Below are 14,303 nucleotides of genomic sequence, written 5' to 3' on the forward strand. Positions count from 1 at the left end.
ATTTATTTTATCTTCTTCCATTAGTTTTCTTGTCTCGCGTCACACAGAGCACAACGAGACAGCGCGTGAAGACACGGACTTCGACGGGCACCTCAGCTCTGATGTGGACAGTATGCATCTAGGAGTGAACCAAATTCATTTTTTTGAGAACACGTGGTCGCTGTTGCATACCCCACAGGTTGTATTTGCGTAAACACAATTAGCACCTTTAAGTGTTCGCCTTGGGGAAATCACTCTGCTTGATAGGTCCACAGCGTCGCTCAAAATTGGATTTGCAGACATTTTTCCCAATAATGCGAAATTGCGGCCCCCAACGTATTTTAATGACCGTTTACAAGACTATTTGGTCCGTTTCCCAACAAATGTAATAGCGACTGATGCTTCTTCGTGTGAAGAGCAGGCAGGCTTGGGAATCTACTCGCCATCCCTCGATTGGTCTTTCTCTCTTGTCCTACCAGATTACACATCACATTTTCAGGCCGAACCTCTGGCAATAGTTCTTGCCTTGAGAAAATTACCCCTCCATACCACAAAAGTTGTTATCGTCACAGGTTTTCTTTCTGTATGCAACGCGCTTAATGCGTGTACCAAGTCGACAGCTTTGAACACGTTTTATACATTAGCTCCACCCGACTTAAGTTTAGTTGATTTAGTATGGGTCCCAGGCCACCGAGACATTCACATTAATTAAATAGCCGATTCCTCAGCACGAGCTTCTTTAACAGGACCAATGATATTTGTACTGCCGGTACCAGCGCACATCACTGCAGCCAGATAGAGGCAGTTTTATTTGACCGATGATAAAAAAGGCCTCACATTAGCAAACTCTACGGATTTTATGCGTCTAATTTTTCTTGGAACAGACAATAGTCTCTTGGCCGGCAATTCGAAGCATCATATACAAGGCTGCCCCCCCCCCCCTCCCTTTGCCCTATTCCAACACTTATTTTTTACTTGCACAGAAACTCCTTGATCAGGCGGTATCCCCTTTTTGCTACCTCTGCAATGAGCCGAAATCCATTGATCCTGTTTTATTATCGTGTCGGCGTTTTTTTGCTGATCGAAAACGATCTCTAGAAATTCCGCTTCGAAATCTAGGACTCCCTTTAAGCAATACTGTTGTACTCTCTATCGGAGCAACGGTATTACGATACAGCCACAGGAACGTTTGCCTAGTAATTTTTAATGTCCTATGTGACACAAAAATAGTGGCTTAATAATATTCATTTACTTCACCTTCACTTTAGAAAATTGAGATAGTAAGAACACACATTCACAGTTAAAATATTGTAATATTATTATTCAGAACTTAACTTGCTCATCTTTACGTATATCCTTTGCTTTATGTATTTCAGTAATAGGTTCTTGTTATTGCTCCTATCAATGCAAGGCAGACTACTGTATTAAACACTACTTTATCTCATTTATTAACAGTTTATTTCTCATCTCACAAAATTCACTTAATATACTTTCTTTGTGTTATTTAATAATTTATTCATTTATAATTTTATTTATTTATTTATGTATTTATTTATTTATTAACTCAAGTATTTTATTTTTAATCATATTACCACGGTCTTAGTACCAAAACCCGGGAAACATCTCAGCATGGACATCATCATCATCATCAGCCTGGCTACGCCCACTACAGGGCAGAGGCCTCTCCCATACTTCTCCAACTACCCCGGCCATGTGTTAATTGTGGCTATGTTGTGCCTGCAAACTTCTTAATCTCATCCGGCCACCTAACTTTCTGGCGCCCCCTGCTACGCTTCCCTTCTCTTGGAATCCTGTCTGTAACCCTTAATAACAATCGGTTATCTTACCTCCTCATTAGATGTCCTGCCCATGACCATTTCTTTTTCTTGATTTCAACTGTCAGTAACTCGCGTTTGTTCCCTCACCCAATCTGCTATTTTCTCATCCCTTAACGTTACACCCATCATTCTTCTTTCCATAGCTCGTTGCGTCGTCCTCAATTTAAGTAGAACCCTTTTCGTAAGCCTTCAGGTTTATGCCCCGTAGGGGAGTACTGGTAAGACACAGCTCTTACACACTTTTCTTTTGAGTGATAATGGCAACCTGCTGTTCATGATCTGAGAATGCGTGCCAAACGCACCCCAGCCCATTGTTATTCTTCTGATTATTTCAATAAGAATGGGCTGGGGTGCGTTTGGCAGGCATTCTTAGATCATGAACAGCAGTGTGCCATTTTCTCCCAAAAGAAAAGTGTAAAACAGCTGTGTCTTACCAGCATGGATAATCTGCGCCTAATCTCGCTTATATCGGGCGTGGGTGGGATCATGGAACCTGTGGTGCTTCACCGTATGAAGCTTTACCTGGAAGAGAACGAGGCATATCCTCACAACATCATTGGCTTTCGTCAGGGGCTGGCGACGCAAGACGCTATGAAGCTGGTCAAAAGCCAGATACTAGACAACACAACAAAAGTCGTCAAGGCCATCCTAGGCCTAGACCTAGAAAAGGCCTTTGATAAGATACGGCACGCCTTCATTCTACAACAAATCTCAACACTGGGACTTGGTCAACGTCTCCAATACTATATCCGTGAATTCCTGAGGGGAAGGCAGGCCTCACTACGAGTCGGGTGCCTGCAGTCGGAGCCAGTCGCACTGGGCGAAAGGGGTACCCCACAGGGCTCAGTGATATACTCTACTCTCTTCAACCTGGGTATGATAGGGCTGTCCAGGCAACTGACTCGAATCGAGAACCTCCAACATACCATCTATGCAGATGACGTGACCATGTGGGTGGCAAAGCGGAGCGAAGAACAAATCGAGCACACTTTGCAAAATGCGATCCGAACCACTGAGGACTACCTCAAACCAAAAGGCCTGCGGTGCTCGCAGAGCAAGTCTGACCTGCTGCTATATAGACCCAAGAGACGAGGGCCCAAACCGAAGGGATAGGACGCAGGCGCCGACCCTTGCGTCCCCCTGTACACTGCTGAAGGCAACACGATTCCGGCGGTCGGTCACATCAAGATGTTGGGCATGACAATAGAACGCCAACGGCTCGAACACCAACACAGTCGCTAAGCTCACCACGAAGGCCGAAAACACCACACGCCTACTGAGACGAGTTGCCAACCGGCATAACGGGCTCGAGGAGGACAACCTGCTTAGACTGGCACAGGCCTTCGTAATCAGCCACTTCGTGTACATCGCGGTCACGCACAATTGGTCCAAAGTGGAGAGAGACAAGCTTGGAACGCTCCTGCGTAAGGTCGCCGAGAGAGCCATGGGTCTACCCATGCACATGAGCGAGCACCGAGGCATTGGACGCATTAGGCATGTACAAGACGCTGATCGAGATTGCGGAAGCACAGGAACGGGCAGAAATCACCAGGCTGTCCGGCACACCTGCGGGCAGGTGGATCCTGCGAGAAATCGACGTCGCGCCTCGGGAGATCGAGTGTAACATCCGCGGGCTAACACCCGACCAGCGGAAAAAGATCAGGGAAGCCCCTCTGCCCAGGAATATGAACCCAGAGCACAACATCGACAGAAGGCTTGCTCGAGCCAAAGCACTCCTCGGACAGGCAGCCGCCTCCGGGACAGCATGCTGCTTTACGGACGCAGCCAAATATCCTGGCAGACGAGCCTATGTAGCCGCTGTGGTCAACAAAGATGGCACGGTCATCAACGCGTGCACGGTCCGCACTGATAGTCCTGAGGTGGCCGAGCAGGCGGCCATCAGCCTTGCACTCCTAGAAGACGATAAAAGCTTGGTATACTGTGACTCCAAGAGGGCAATTTTGTCCTTCGCAACAGCGAGCATATCCCCGACCGTCGGCAGAATACTTGGTACTCATCACCTTACCCCCCACTACATCAATTGGTTCCCGGCACATATGCGACCATTGGAGGGGCCGCTCCCTAACCTCAACGAGACGGCACACGAGGCCGCAAGAGACCTAACTCACCGTGCGAGCCCGGACTCCCTCTCAGCAGGATGGGGAAGCGAGCGCGAACCCCACGTCACTTACAACGATGTCATCTAGCATTATAAGTTAGTCAAGGGTACCATGCCGCAACTGCACAAAGCACTCAATAAAGCACAAGAAGTCACGTATGGGCGGCTTAAGAGAGGCACCTACCTATGACCGGCCTTCCTGCACAAAGTCTTTTCGGACGCGCACCCTCACAATGCGTGTCGCTACTGTAAGGATATAGCTAGCCTTGCCCACATGCTCCGGGGTTGCTCCCTGGCACCGGGGGCCAGGACCACCAAGGAAGAGTGGGGCCGAGCTCTACGCAGCTCGAACCTTGAAGCACAGCTATGGGGTGTCCATCGGGCCAGCGTCGCGGCGGAGGGGCATGGCCTCTCTGTCCCGACGTGGGAGCGGTCTGATACGCACTAATCGCGCGCACCGACGGACCTCGAAAAAGTTATTCATCCATCCATCTGTACCAGCCGATTCGTGGCCTATCCCCCATAGTGGGTCTGTGCCATTAATTGAGACTTCATCATTGTCGTCGTCGTCATCCTCCTCCTCGTCATCGTCGTCGTCATCATCATCATCATAATCATAACTCTCATTCTCTCCGTGTTGTCTTCTTTCTGATGGGAGCTTCGTAATTTTCTCTCGAGCCTTCATTGTACTCCGCTCGTCTCTTATCTTCACGTAGTTTGCCTCTCCTCCGATGTATGCACTCTATCCCTCGATTACATGCAATTTATTCAAGCTTCTTATTATGTAGCTGTTTATTCAGTTGCTGTTTTTTTAATATTTGTGTTCTAATTTATTTGCTTATTCTGGAACTATTGTTGTAGTTGTTTTACAATTCTTCCTTTCTTGTGTTTGCTTTTCCGTGCACCAGCACTCAGGCCTCAGTGTTGTACCTGAGCACATTAAATGAATTCTAGATTATTATTCTTTGACAGCAGAGCGCAGAGGTGATGTGGAAAGAAAGAGCCCATACAGGAAAGAGGCTTAATTGCAACTGAGTTTATTTCGAATAACTTCCCTCACGAGCACCAATGTGCATGCGCTGACATTGGCATGCCAACGCAAAACAATACAGACTATCACGTGACACATGAGCTAGGTTGCCACGCCAGGCACATGCCGCAATCATTAATCACCAAGCCGTCACGAATGCCAACGCCGTCAGTGCGTGCGAGCCCGAATGAAGCACTTCCAAGACTGACTATGAAAGTAAGGGCGGAGAAGGAGCGCTAAGTTCATTAAACCACAAGAGAACTCCGTTAAATCACTCAGATGCAGTGACAGCGCACTGATGATTGCCCTAACTAGGCTCGACTACTTCAGCTTTTAGCTCGTGTTTACGAAGCCCTCTTTACGCTAGAATTGTTCCCGAGTGTACATATTATTCGCGCAGGCGGCCGGCAGATGGCAAAGAACACTTACGAATGAAAATGTTTGTGAATTCGTCCTCTGCTTTTTCCGTGGTTAGTACATATATATTCTGCGCAGAATTGGATTACGTGTTTAGTAGTTCTCTGTAATACCGCACACTTTAATATTTTAATACATTTAATAATTTATTACACTATATTTAATATTCTATAATGCATATCTCTATTGTTACTATAAACCGAGGGTCCCGTCGCAGTGTTTGACTTTGGGATCCTCGTCTGTATATTGCCTCTTACCCATTCGTTGTACTCAAAGAATTAAAATCTGAAACAGAAACTGAAACTGAAACTTTTCGAGATGTCCTCCTTGTTTGATAATTTCCATTTCTAGAGGACGGAACCAGCGGCGCCGGCAGCAGCTGCTTTTTCTCGCGCTCGAGCTACACGGGCCCGCGAGGCACGTTCATAGCGCGTTCCGAGAAGGATTTGACAAGCCCCACTGAAGGCCATTTCTGGATCGTTCCGCTTCTGAAGACGCGCATATCTACCGCTTTTACTGGCTTTCGCGGCGTCGACTTAGCATGGAGCAACAGAACGGCGCAACTGCCTCGCCGCCGTCACCCACAGCAGCGCAGCAGCCACAGACTGCTGGACTACCACTCGGCGAGGCGAAAGCCGGGACCGATGGCCGGAATTCGCCGCTCTCGCCCCAGCGCGGACCCCGAAGTCCCGCTGCAAACCCTTCGCCAGCCAGACCCCACAAGCATTCACCTCACCGCAGAAGTCCCAGCAGAAGTGCCAGCGCCAGTCCCAGCCGAACTTCGCCGCTGCCCAGTACCAACTTCGATAACGCCCAGGCCAGGCAAGAACGCAATGCGAGGCCTTCGCCCGACAGGGCCCTACGCCGCACGGCGACGCTTGGCCACAGCAGCGGGTCTCCTCCTCCTCCAACCGAGAAGATTCCCCGCACGCTGCCGCCGTTCCCTCACCCTGTTACGACAGGTATGGAATGCAACATTTCTGCGGGACGTACTTGTATCATGTTACTGAGCATCTAAGCATCCTTTATCCGAAATTTTTTTCCGGCTGTGAGTTCTATCGTAATGGACGAAAAAAAAACATGATACTCTACCGAAAAACAAATTTCGTAATGCGGTAACGGAAACTGAGCTTCGCGTCTTGTATAGCCGGTGATAACCTAAGAACTATGAGATTATATGTTCACTGTCGAACTCAAATACCGTTTGCATAAGTTACCAAGGGAATTTATTCACCCGTAGGCACACTTACAACTGATATGAACGTTATGTACAATAAAAGGTATAGGACATGTAATACACCTTACTTGATATAAACAAAACAGATCAACAAATGGTATAGTAAATGGTCTCTGTTAGACACTGGCTTTGCCGCACACAACAACAAGAGAACATCATTACAGCGTCCATGCAAAAGCATTATTGCCAGTCTAGAATTCATGAATGACATCCTGGGCACATGCAAATACCAAGTCTAAACTCAGGCAAACAGAATTTGGGCATCATTCTGGCTCATTGAGATTTGCCTAGGGAAACGTTTAGATACCGCGTAGACCAGCGGCGAAGAAACTCGACTTCACCAAGTTTGAACTGCTCTTCAAGTTGACCCATAAGTGCGCCACCTAATTAGGCTTGCTCATTTACCTGACCTCAAGCGGTTTCACGTGTGAGGAAGAGCTACTTTCACCGTACAGACCGATGTTTCTGTTACTCATTTCAAAATTAAACCTGAAGGTCTGGGCAGATTTCATGGATGATCCTGATACCACTGTCCAGGCAAAGGTAATATTCCAGCTTGAAACACCTAGCTTTTATTTTCCAACTAGCCTAATATCTGCATTAGCAGAGTAAAGTTTTAAGCTATTGGTGGATTCCAGCCGGATAGGCTAGAGGCATAGAGAATGTTCTCTGTGTTTTGTGGGTGGAGCTTGTGTAATTTTTTGGTTGTCACCAAGTATACTGTCATTTTGAGCTCTCTAACATCGAGTTTCCTGCGCATAATTGCCTCCTTCGTGGTTTCCATACGATTTGTTGTAGAAGCAAGTCTGCAAGGCCGTGATATACCATCTGCTGGTCCTTTCAGTCCTCATGACGTAACTTGTCTAGTTTTCGTTTAAGTGTTTCTGCACTAGACACACAACTTCAAATCCAAAAAATAGACGATAGCGTCAATCCAGTAGTTAGCGTCATCGATTATCGATGATGGTTGCGGGATCAAATCCAGACCACCGCGGCCGCATTACGATGGGGGCAAAAAGGAAGAACGCCCGTGCCCGTGTATTGGGGGCACGTTAAGTATATGCCGGTGGTCAGAATCAATCCAGAGTCCACCACTACGGCATGCCTCATAATCAAAATGTGGTTCTGGCACTCAAAACCCCAGAATACAATTCATTTCTCAGTAAGGCTAGTCAGCGCATTCTACAGTGAAATTTAACTTTGGTTTGTCAGTTAATTTGAATGGCTCTCGAATAGTGACGCGTATTGCGGAGAATTTATCCGCGTAAATTTCTGCCCACCGTTATTAACATGCAATATTCTCACTACATCTGAGTAGCGGCTTGGTCCTTTCTCGATAGATTCGAAAAAATAGCGTTGACTTTTAAGCCACTTTATGAATGCAGGTGAGTCTCGTCGAACACTGTCACAGTTCGTTTTTGTTTGTCTTTCTTTTAATTCCGCGATGTATAGGTTTGGAAATAATCGGAGAGCGAGTACGCGCCCGATGAACGAATATAAGGTTTTACAGAAAGCCAGAATTTGCCGAGCACCACTTCGGCGATTGGCTACAGCGCATCCCGCTATCCATATTTGTGCACATCGTCAGGCGTTTCTCGCGTTTCACTTCGAGTAGCGGTTGTTGGCGCGAGAACGCATTTTCTGAAATGGGCCCCGCGATCTGCGTTCACTGACAGGAGGCACCGGCGGCCGCCTCACAACCGCAGTCGAAGCAACCGACCACGGCGGTGTCCTGCCGACGGGCACTTCGGGATCTGCGGCTGCCGGCACAACAGCAGCTGCAGTACCTGGACACCACCAAGCAGCCCAAGGAAGGGACGCTGCAAACGTTGTCCCTCTCCCCCAAAAGAGATTCTCCAGTGCCATCGGGCCTTCCCACTTAGAATCGGCTACCACGAAAGAGCTAGTACCGCCAGGTCGGACTCCAAGCACTGGGAATTCTACCTTCCAGTTTTACGACCGTAGAAGCCGATCCACAATGGCACCGACTAGCGCTGTTACGGGCAGAAACCATGTAAGCACCAAGTATACCTTGTTTCCCGCGTAACTTTTTAAATTAATACCTCTACCGAAAGTAATACTTACACTTTTAGTAATTTCTTACAGAAGGATTGATAGACTGTGGACGAAAAGTGGGAACCCTGGGACCGGTGGCTTCGTGCCGAGTTTTTCTTCGTTTGTCTACTGTTGATCAACAGCAGTCTCCGCCATACATTAAATAATTTTTCTTCTAAACAGTTAAGTCGCATCGCAGCCAGATGTTGCCAGAAAAATTCAGCAAAGCACGTCGCTGAACGCAATTGAGAAATATATATATATATATATATATATATATATATATATATATATATATATATATATATATATATGTACGTTCCCGCTTTTCCACCTGTACACTTCCTAGACATTAGTTTACTTACTGTTCAAAATGGCTGCTTACTTGCCTCAACGCACACTTCGATCTGACAAGGCCACGTTATGTTATATCTGTGCAATATACAATTTAGAATGTTGATCGCTGGTTATTTGGCGCTAGTATTTGTGTGTGGACACAGCCTAAACGCCTGTGGATTAGGTGGCGTGAACAATATTCCCCACTATTAACAAGCTTAGCGGCGCTTCCTAAGATTTAGCTTTAAACAATGTACGTATAACAGTTCATCGCAAAGGCTGTAAATCTGCCATTTTTAAGCTTAATTATGATTGTCACGATTCAACATATCGAAGCTGTCAACTCTTTGAGGGAGCTTTCGTCAAATAACGTTTGGTACGAAAAGCTTCCTTCCATATTTGAATCAGTTTGCTTCAGAATAACTTCGGCGAAAAATTCGAAAACAATGTCAGTCTGGTTTTGTATATCTCAGTAATTTTGGGAACATTTATTTAACATTATACCTAGTCAGTGTGCTCGTCACTTTTTCTGCATTAATAACAATTTGTTTAAGTTGGTCTAATTTGTTGTACCCCATGATAAACTGGAGTAATTAAGGGGATAAGCAAATAAACTGTTATATGCATAGGCAATTTTACAGCTGTGCGGTGCATGTGTCTATTACGATCAAAGGCTCCCATCCCATGGCACAATTTGCGAAGAAGCATGAGCACCCTATGACTGCATGGGCCTTCCACGTGCACCTCTTGCACTTCGATACTTTTGCATAATGCTTGAAACAACGAGCAGCAAGAGGGAGCAGTCCGTGCGTGTGAGCGTTTAGCAGTTCTCTCCAGCACAAGGCACTTGCCCATGTCTGTGGATCGATTATTGGTGCTTCACCAGTAACCGTTCTTTTTTATTCCTAGTTCAGTAGCGGCAACTAACTGCAAGTATATTAGGAAAGTTTGTGAGGACGCGCAGCGGAGACAAAAACCATTATTACGAGCCACGTTATATACCTAGAGTGTTCCTACGATAATTAAACCGTTCCAGAGTGATTAAATATATAAATAATAATAATTGCAGCAGTTGATGAACATCAGTTACAGCAATCAAGTCTATTGAGCGTAACGTTTCATTTACACTTGTTAGCATTCGTTCGTGCATTGTCGCTTTTCTCACAGTCATTAGCTAAGATTTACAGCTCTTAAGCAGGCTAGCGTTGTTACTGTATCGCCTAAAGAGTTCGTTCTTTATGATGGAGTTTCCCAGCACGAGAACAGAAATATTCAGTACTTCTCAAAGGGCGTATACTCCAGAGTATTCATTCAGACCTTGGCAAAACCACCGAAACAAACGCGAGCAGCCCTCTCCCCGCCCCTATCTTTTTTCTTTGTTTCTTCTTTAGCGCGATAGCGCTAAGCGTCCAGCATCGGACGTCGTTTCGGCAATAAGAGATTTTCGAACCAAGTTCCCAACCACGCATACCCAACCACTGTTCAACCACCGAAGTTGTTCATACCCGGTATTTCATTCTTTACGAAGTTATTACTCGGAATTTTGAGATCGGCAGCCCACAAACAAATGTAAGGGGAAAAAACACCAACAGCGCGTGTCTCTTATGTTGGCTCTAATTAGACTGAAATATTAAAGGTGCGAAACAATAACAGCACATCGACCCCCGCAAGAGGCCCCATTTCCACCAGAAAGCTTGCATTCATGCCTAGAGTTCGCCGCCATTCCCACTAACAGTTACGGTTACTGAAGTTGCAGTTGCCTGGAAGCATGAAAAGCAGTCAGGGGTCTTTTAATGCTACGATTTTATACATTTGTCATTCGTTTTGTCAATAACCTGATCCCAGCAATCTTGGAGGCGCCGCTTGGGGTCCAGTGATGATGCAGAGTGAACAGAAGGGAAAATGAAACGAACGCAATGAAAAAAAAATGGCAGTGGCTTAGCTCGGCTATGCCAGGATCGATATACGTAGCGAAAGCTAAGGCATAATAGCACGGTTAGCCTTCGTTAATCTTGATTGCAAGTCCAGGTTGTCTAGCTATGTTGCGGCGTTTAGCCAGTCGTTCGGCGCGCGGTTTGTGTGTTTCCTGCGCGATTCGTTTCCTCTTCATCGCGTTCCGATGTCGATTCCAGGGCTCCTCCTGCTTATCAGGATTGTCGCAGTCCATACTGCCTCCTCAACTGTGTTTGCGGCGCACGCGAGCTCTCCTTTTGAATCCTCCGACATGTTATCAGACATGCGACGCAGCTGGCGACGCGAGCGGAGGCGAACGCAATGACGAGGAATGCGGTATGACGTCATACCAAACGGCGGCACCGGAAAGGAGCTGCGCTGCGCACCGGCGGAACACCTGTAGCTCGATGCTACTAGTGGCGCATGCGCAGTAGTGGCTAGGGAGCGAGGGAGAGAGAGAGAAATATCCGCGGTGAGGCGCGCGTTGTGACGTCATGTGCCTCCTCGGAGCACCGCCCCGGCGAAATCGCAAGTTCGCGGCCAATAAAGCTTTAAAATTCGACTATTTGCTCACTTAGAGTGTCCCTTCTTCCTAGCTGGTGCGTTGATTGGGAAAAAAATTGCTCGATTCCTATCATGTTTTGCAGGCTTTCAAACTTTCAAAAAACGCTTTTTTTTTTTTGCCTCCCACTCATCCGCACAGACACCACCGAAGACTGAACACTTCGTCGGCATACTCTCTTGCGTCCTGCTGGCGTTGGTGCTGGTCGTCGGGATCGTCAGGATCGCGTTGTCCCCTTCGGCCGCAGCCACGAAGCTCTGCGTGACTCACGCCTGCCAAGCGTATTCCCTCCAACTCATCTCGTCCATCAACCGATCGGTGGACCCGTGCGTCCACTTCACTCACTTCGTCTGCGACGGCTGGCAGGGGCACCATAATATGGACATCTGGGAAATACGCTTTCTGCGCTTCATCAACCGCCTGGATGGCAGGCTTAAAAGCATCGACGTCCCTGCAGCACGACAGAACGAAGAACAGCGGGCGGCCGCCGTGTATCGCAGCTGCAACAAGCTGTACAGAGGCAAAAGCAACGAGTTGGCCGCAGTCAAAGCCGCACTGGCTCGTGCGGGCATCGTCTGGCCGCAGCCGTCCCGAGGGGCGGACGCTCTTTTCGCGTTGCTCTACAGTTCCCTCAAGCTGGGTTGGGACGCCGTCGCGAGCTTCCGCGTCGCCCCACGTTCCGGCGAGGCGGAGGACGAACTGGTCGTCAGTCAAGGAACATCTTTTGGCCTGTTGCGCGAGTGGTTCGCGCAAGAAAGAGCGACGGCCGTACAGCGGGACTACTACGAATATATTAGGAGCCAGTTTACCGGCGACAACGACACGACAGTCGACGACGAGGTGTCATACGAGTTCGTGTGGGAGATCGCAGCACCGGCGACGGACGCCCTCGTGCCTTTCTTCGACTCGTCTGAATTGGCGCCTCAACCTGTCGACTGGTTGGCGAACTCATCCGGTGCGAATCTCACGGAAGCACGCTGGATAGAAGCCCTGCGCCAAGTCGACATCAGCCTGCCTGGCGGCTTGAGAATATCGTCCCATAATCGCGCTTTCCTCGAAAAGATAATCAGCGTGTGGGAGTACTACGGCGAAGACAATTTCCACCTTTTCGTCTCGTGGTGCACGGTACAGGTTGCCGCCCTTTATGCGAACAGGGGCCTCATTCTCAACTACTACAGAGAGATTCCCAAAAGGGTGGCACTGTACCACAAAGCTTTCTGCGTCAGTAGAGCCGTGTTCTTTTCGCAAGCACTCGTCGCGAGATACAATAGCGACTTCCTCAAGAGTAACGCAGCCGCCGTCGCAAAAGAAATAGCGCTGTCCGTGCGTCTGGCCTTTTCGCATCGTCTCTCCAACTGGCCTTACTACAACGAAAACGTAACGGTGGTCGCGAACTGGAGCTCCTTGGAGTCTGCCTTCCGCCACATTGAATATGACAATGAAGTAAGAACTCGCGGTAGAGCGAGGGACGACATACCGGACATGACCGACTCTTTTGTGGCGAACTGGCAGCACTCGGTGCGCTTGAATACGACACAGCAAACGGTGGAACTGGCGTACGCGATCCGGCACCTGTGGTCGTACTTCTGGCTTTGGGGAGATAATGATTTTCAAATGATGCCGTACATACTGGCTTTCCCGTTTTTCGACCCGAATCTACCCACTGTTGTTAACTTCGGAGGCTTCGGAAGCGAAGTGGACCGCCCTGGGATCCATCTCTATCCGATCCTACCAGGCATACAGCAACGCGGCTGATGTCTTCAGCTGCTTGAAGCGGGGGCGATTGGACAGGGAAGAATACTCCAACGCAACCGTGAACGGCGTGTTCGGCTTCAGGGCCCTTGTGGACGCTTACAGACGAGCTCCTCCCACTAATTTAGCCCTCAAGAAACTCGAGCAGTACAGCGACATGCAACTTCTTTTCATATCGTCGTGTTTGATTATGTGTCAGGGACGTGGCAGAGGACAACGACATGAATGTGATTCACTCGCACAGCACGTTCCCGAGTTTGCAGAGGCATTTAAGTGCAGCTTGGGGACCATCGTAAACACTTCTGAGTACTGTCAATTGCTCTAGAGGCCTGTTTGCACCAAAATATGTTTGGTGTACTTGCTTTATTGCTGTGATACACACGTGACGATAAAATTTGTGTCGAACACTTTAGGCTTGTCAATTGTCTCTTTGTAACAGGACCTCTATGTTATCGCTTGGCACCGGAAGCCCGTGCACTTTGTGAATTTGTTTTCATTGCGAAGTTGCAGTCTTGCTTATTTGCACTCCGGGGAAAATTGTACTTTTGTTCCCTGGCTTCTTATTGTTCTGTGAAGCAAGAGTGAAAATGGGAGATTGGGGACCCTTACTTTTCTTTTTCGGTGACATTAAGTGCAGCTTCGTTGAGAACTACACAGAACATGGGCTATGCCATCGGGCTTTATGCTTAGCAATGCCTGCTTTCTGTGTATTTCTTTTGAGTAGATTTCACCATGCGTGAGCATGCTCTCGTCTTGGTGTTCGGTAATTTAATGTGGTGCGTTGAGAAAATTAAAATTGGGGGCATCTATTTTGTGAGCACATTTATTGATCGCTATGTTACGGCCATGCCAAACAGTATGTTTCATGTCGATTAAGATGGAGCTTCATGTGGTACTACGGCACAGCTACCATGCCATTTCGTAAGTTATTGATGCGACTGGTATTCTTCGGGAACATCATGCAGTAGGCGTGGTATATGGTAGCCCATGTCAAGCCTTTAAATTGAGTCACTGAGTAGGCCATA

General features: G+C 47.8%; 1 protein-coding gene across 1 annotated transcript; it reads left to right on the plus strand.

Annotated features, from left to right (window-relative positions):
* Nucleotides 1–5,788: 5,788 nt before the first annotated feature.
* On the plus strand, nt 5,789–14,087 carry LOC142579620 (uncharacterized). Its single transcript, XM_075690011.1, has 3 exons — nt 5,789–6,345; nt 8,297–8,634; nt 11,668–14,087. The coding sequence occupies exons 1-3, from the start codon at nt 5,925–5,927 to the stop codon at nt 13,279–13,281; spliced, it is 2,373 nt and encodes a 790-aa protein (XP_075546126.1). The 5' UTR covers nt 5,789–5,924; the 3' UTR covers nt 13,282–14,087.
* Nucleotides 14,088–14,303: the final 216 nt, after the last annotated feature.

Source organism: Dermacentor variabilis, chromosome 4 (assembly GCF_050947875.1).
Source record: "Dermacentor variabilis isolate Ectoservices chromosome 4, ASM5094787v1, whole genome shotgun sequence".
Lineage (NCBI taxonomy): Eukaryota > Metazoa > Arthropoda > Arachnida > Ixodida > Ixodidae > Dermacentor > Dermacentor variabilis.

Coding starts and splice junctions, on each gene's coding strand:
- LOC142579620 (XM_075690011.1), top strand. CDS start 5,925: ATGGAGCAACAGAACGGCGCAACTGCCTCGCCGCCGTCACCCACAGCA. Junction 6,346..8,296: donor CCCTCACCCTGTTACGACAG/GTATGGAATGCA, acceptor GTTCACTGACAG/GAGGCACCGGCGGCCGCCTC. Junction 8,635..11,667: donor CTGTTACGGGCAGAAACCAT/GTAAGCACCAAG, acceptor TCATCCGCACAG/ACACCACCGAAGACTGAACA.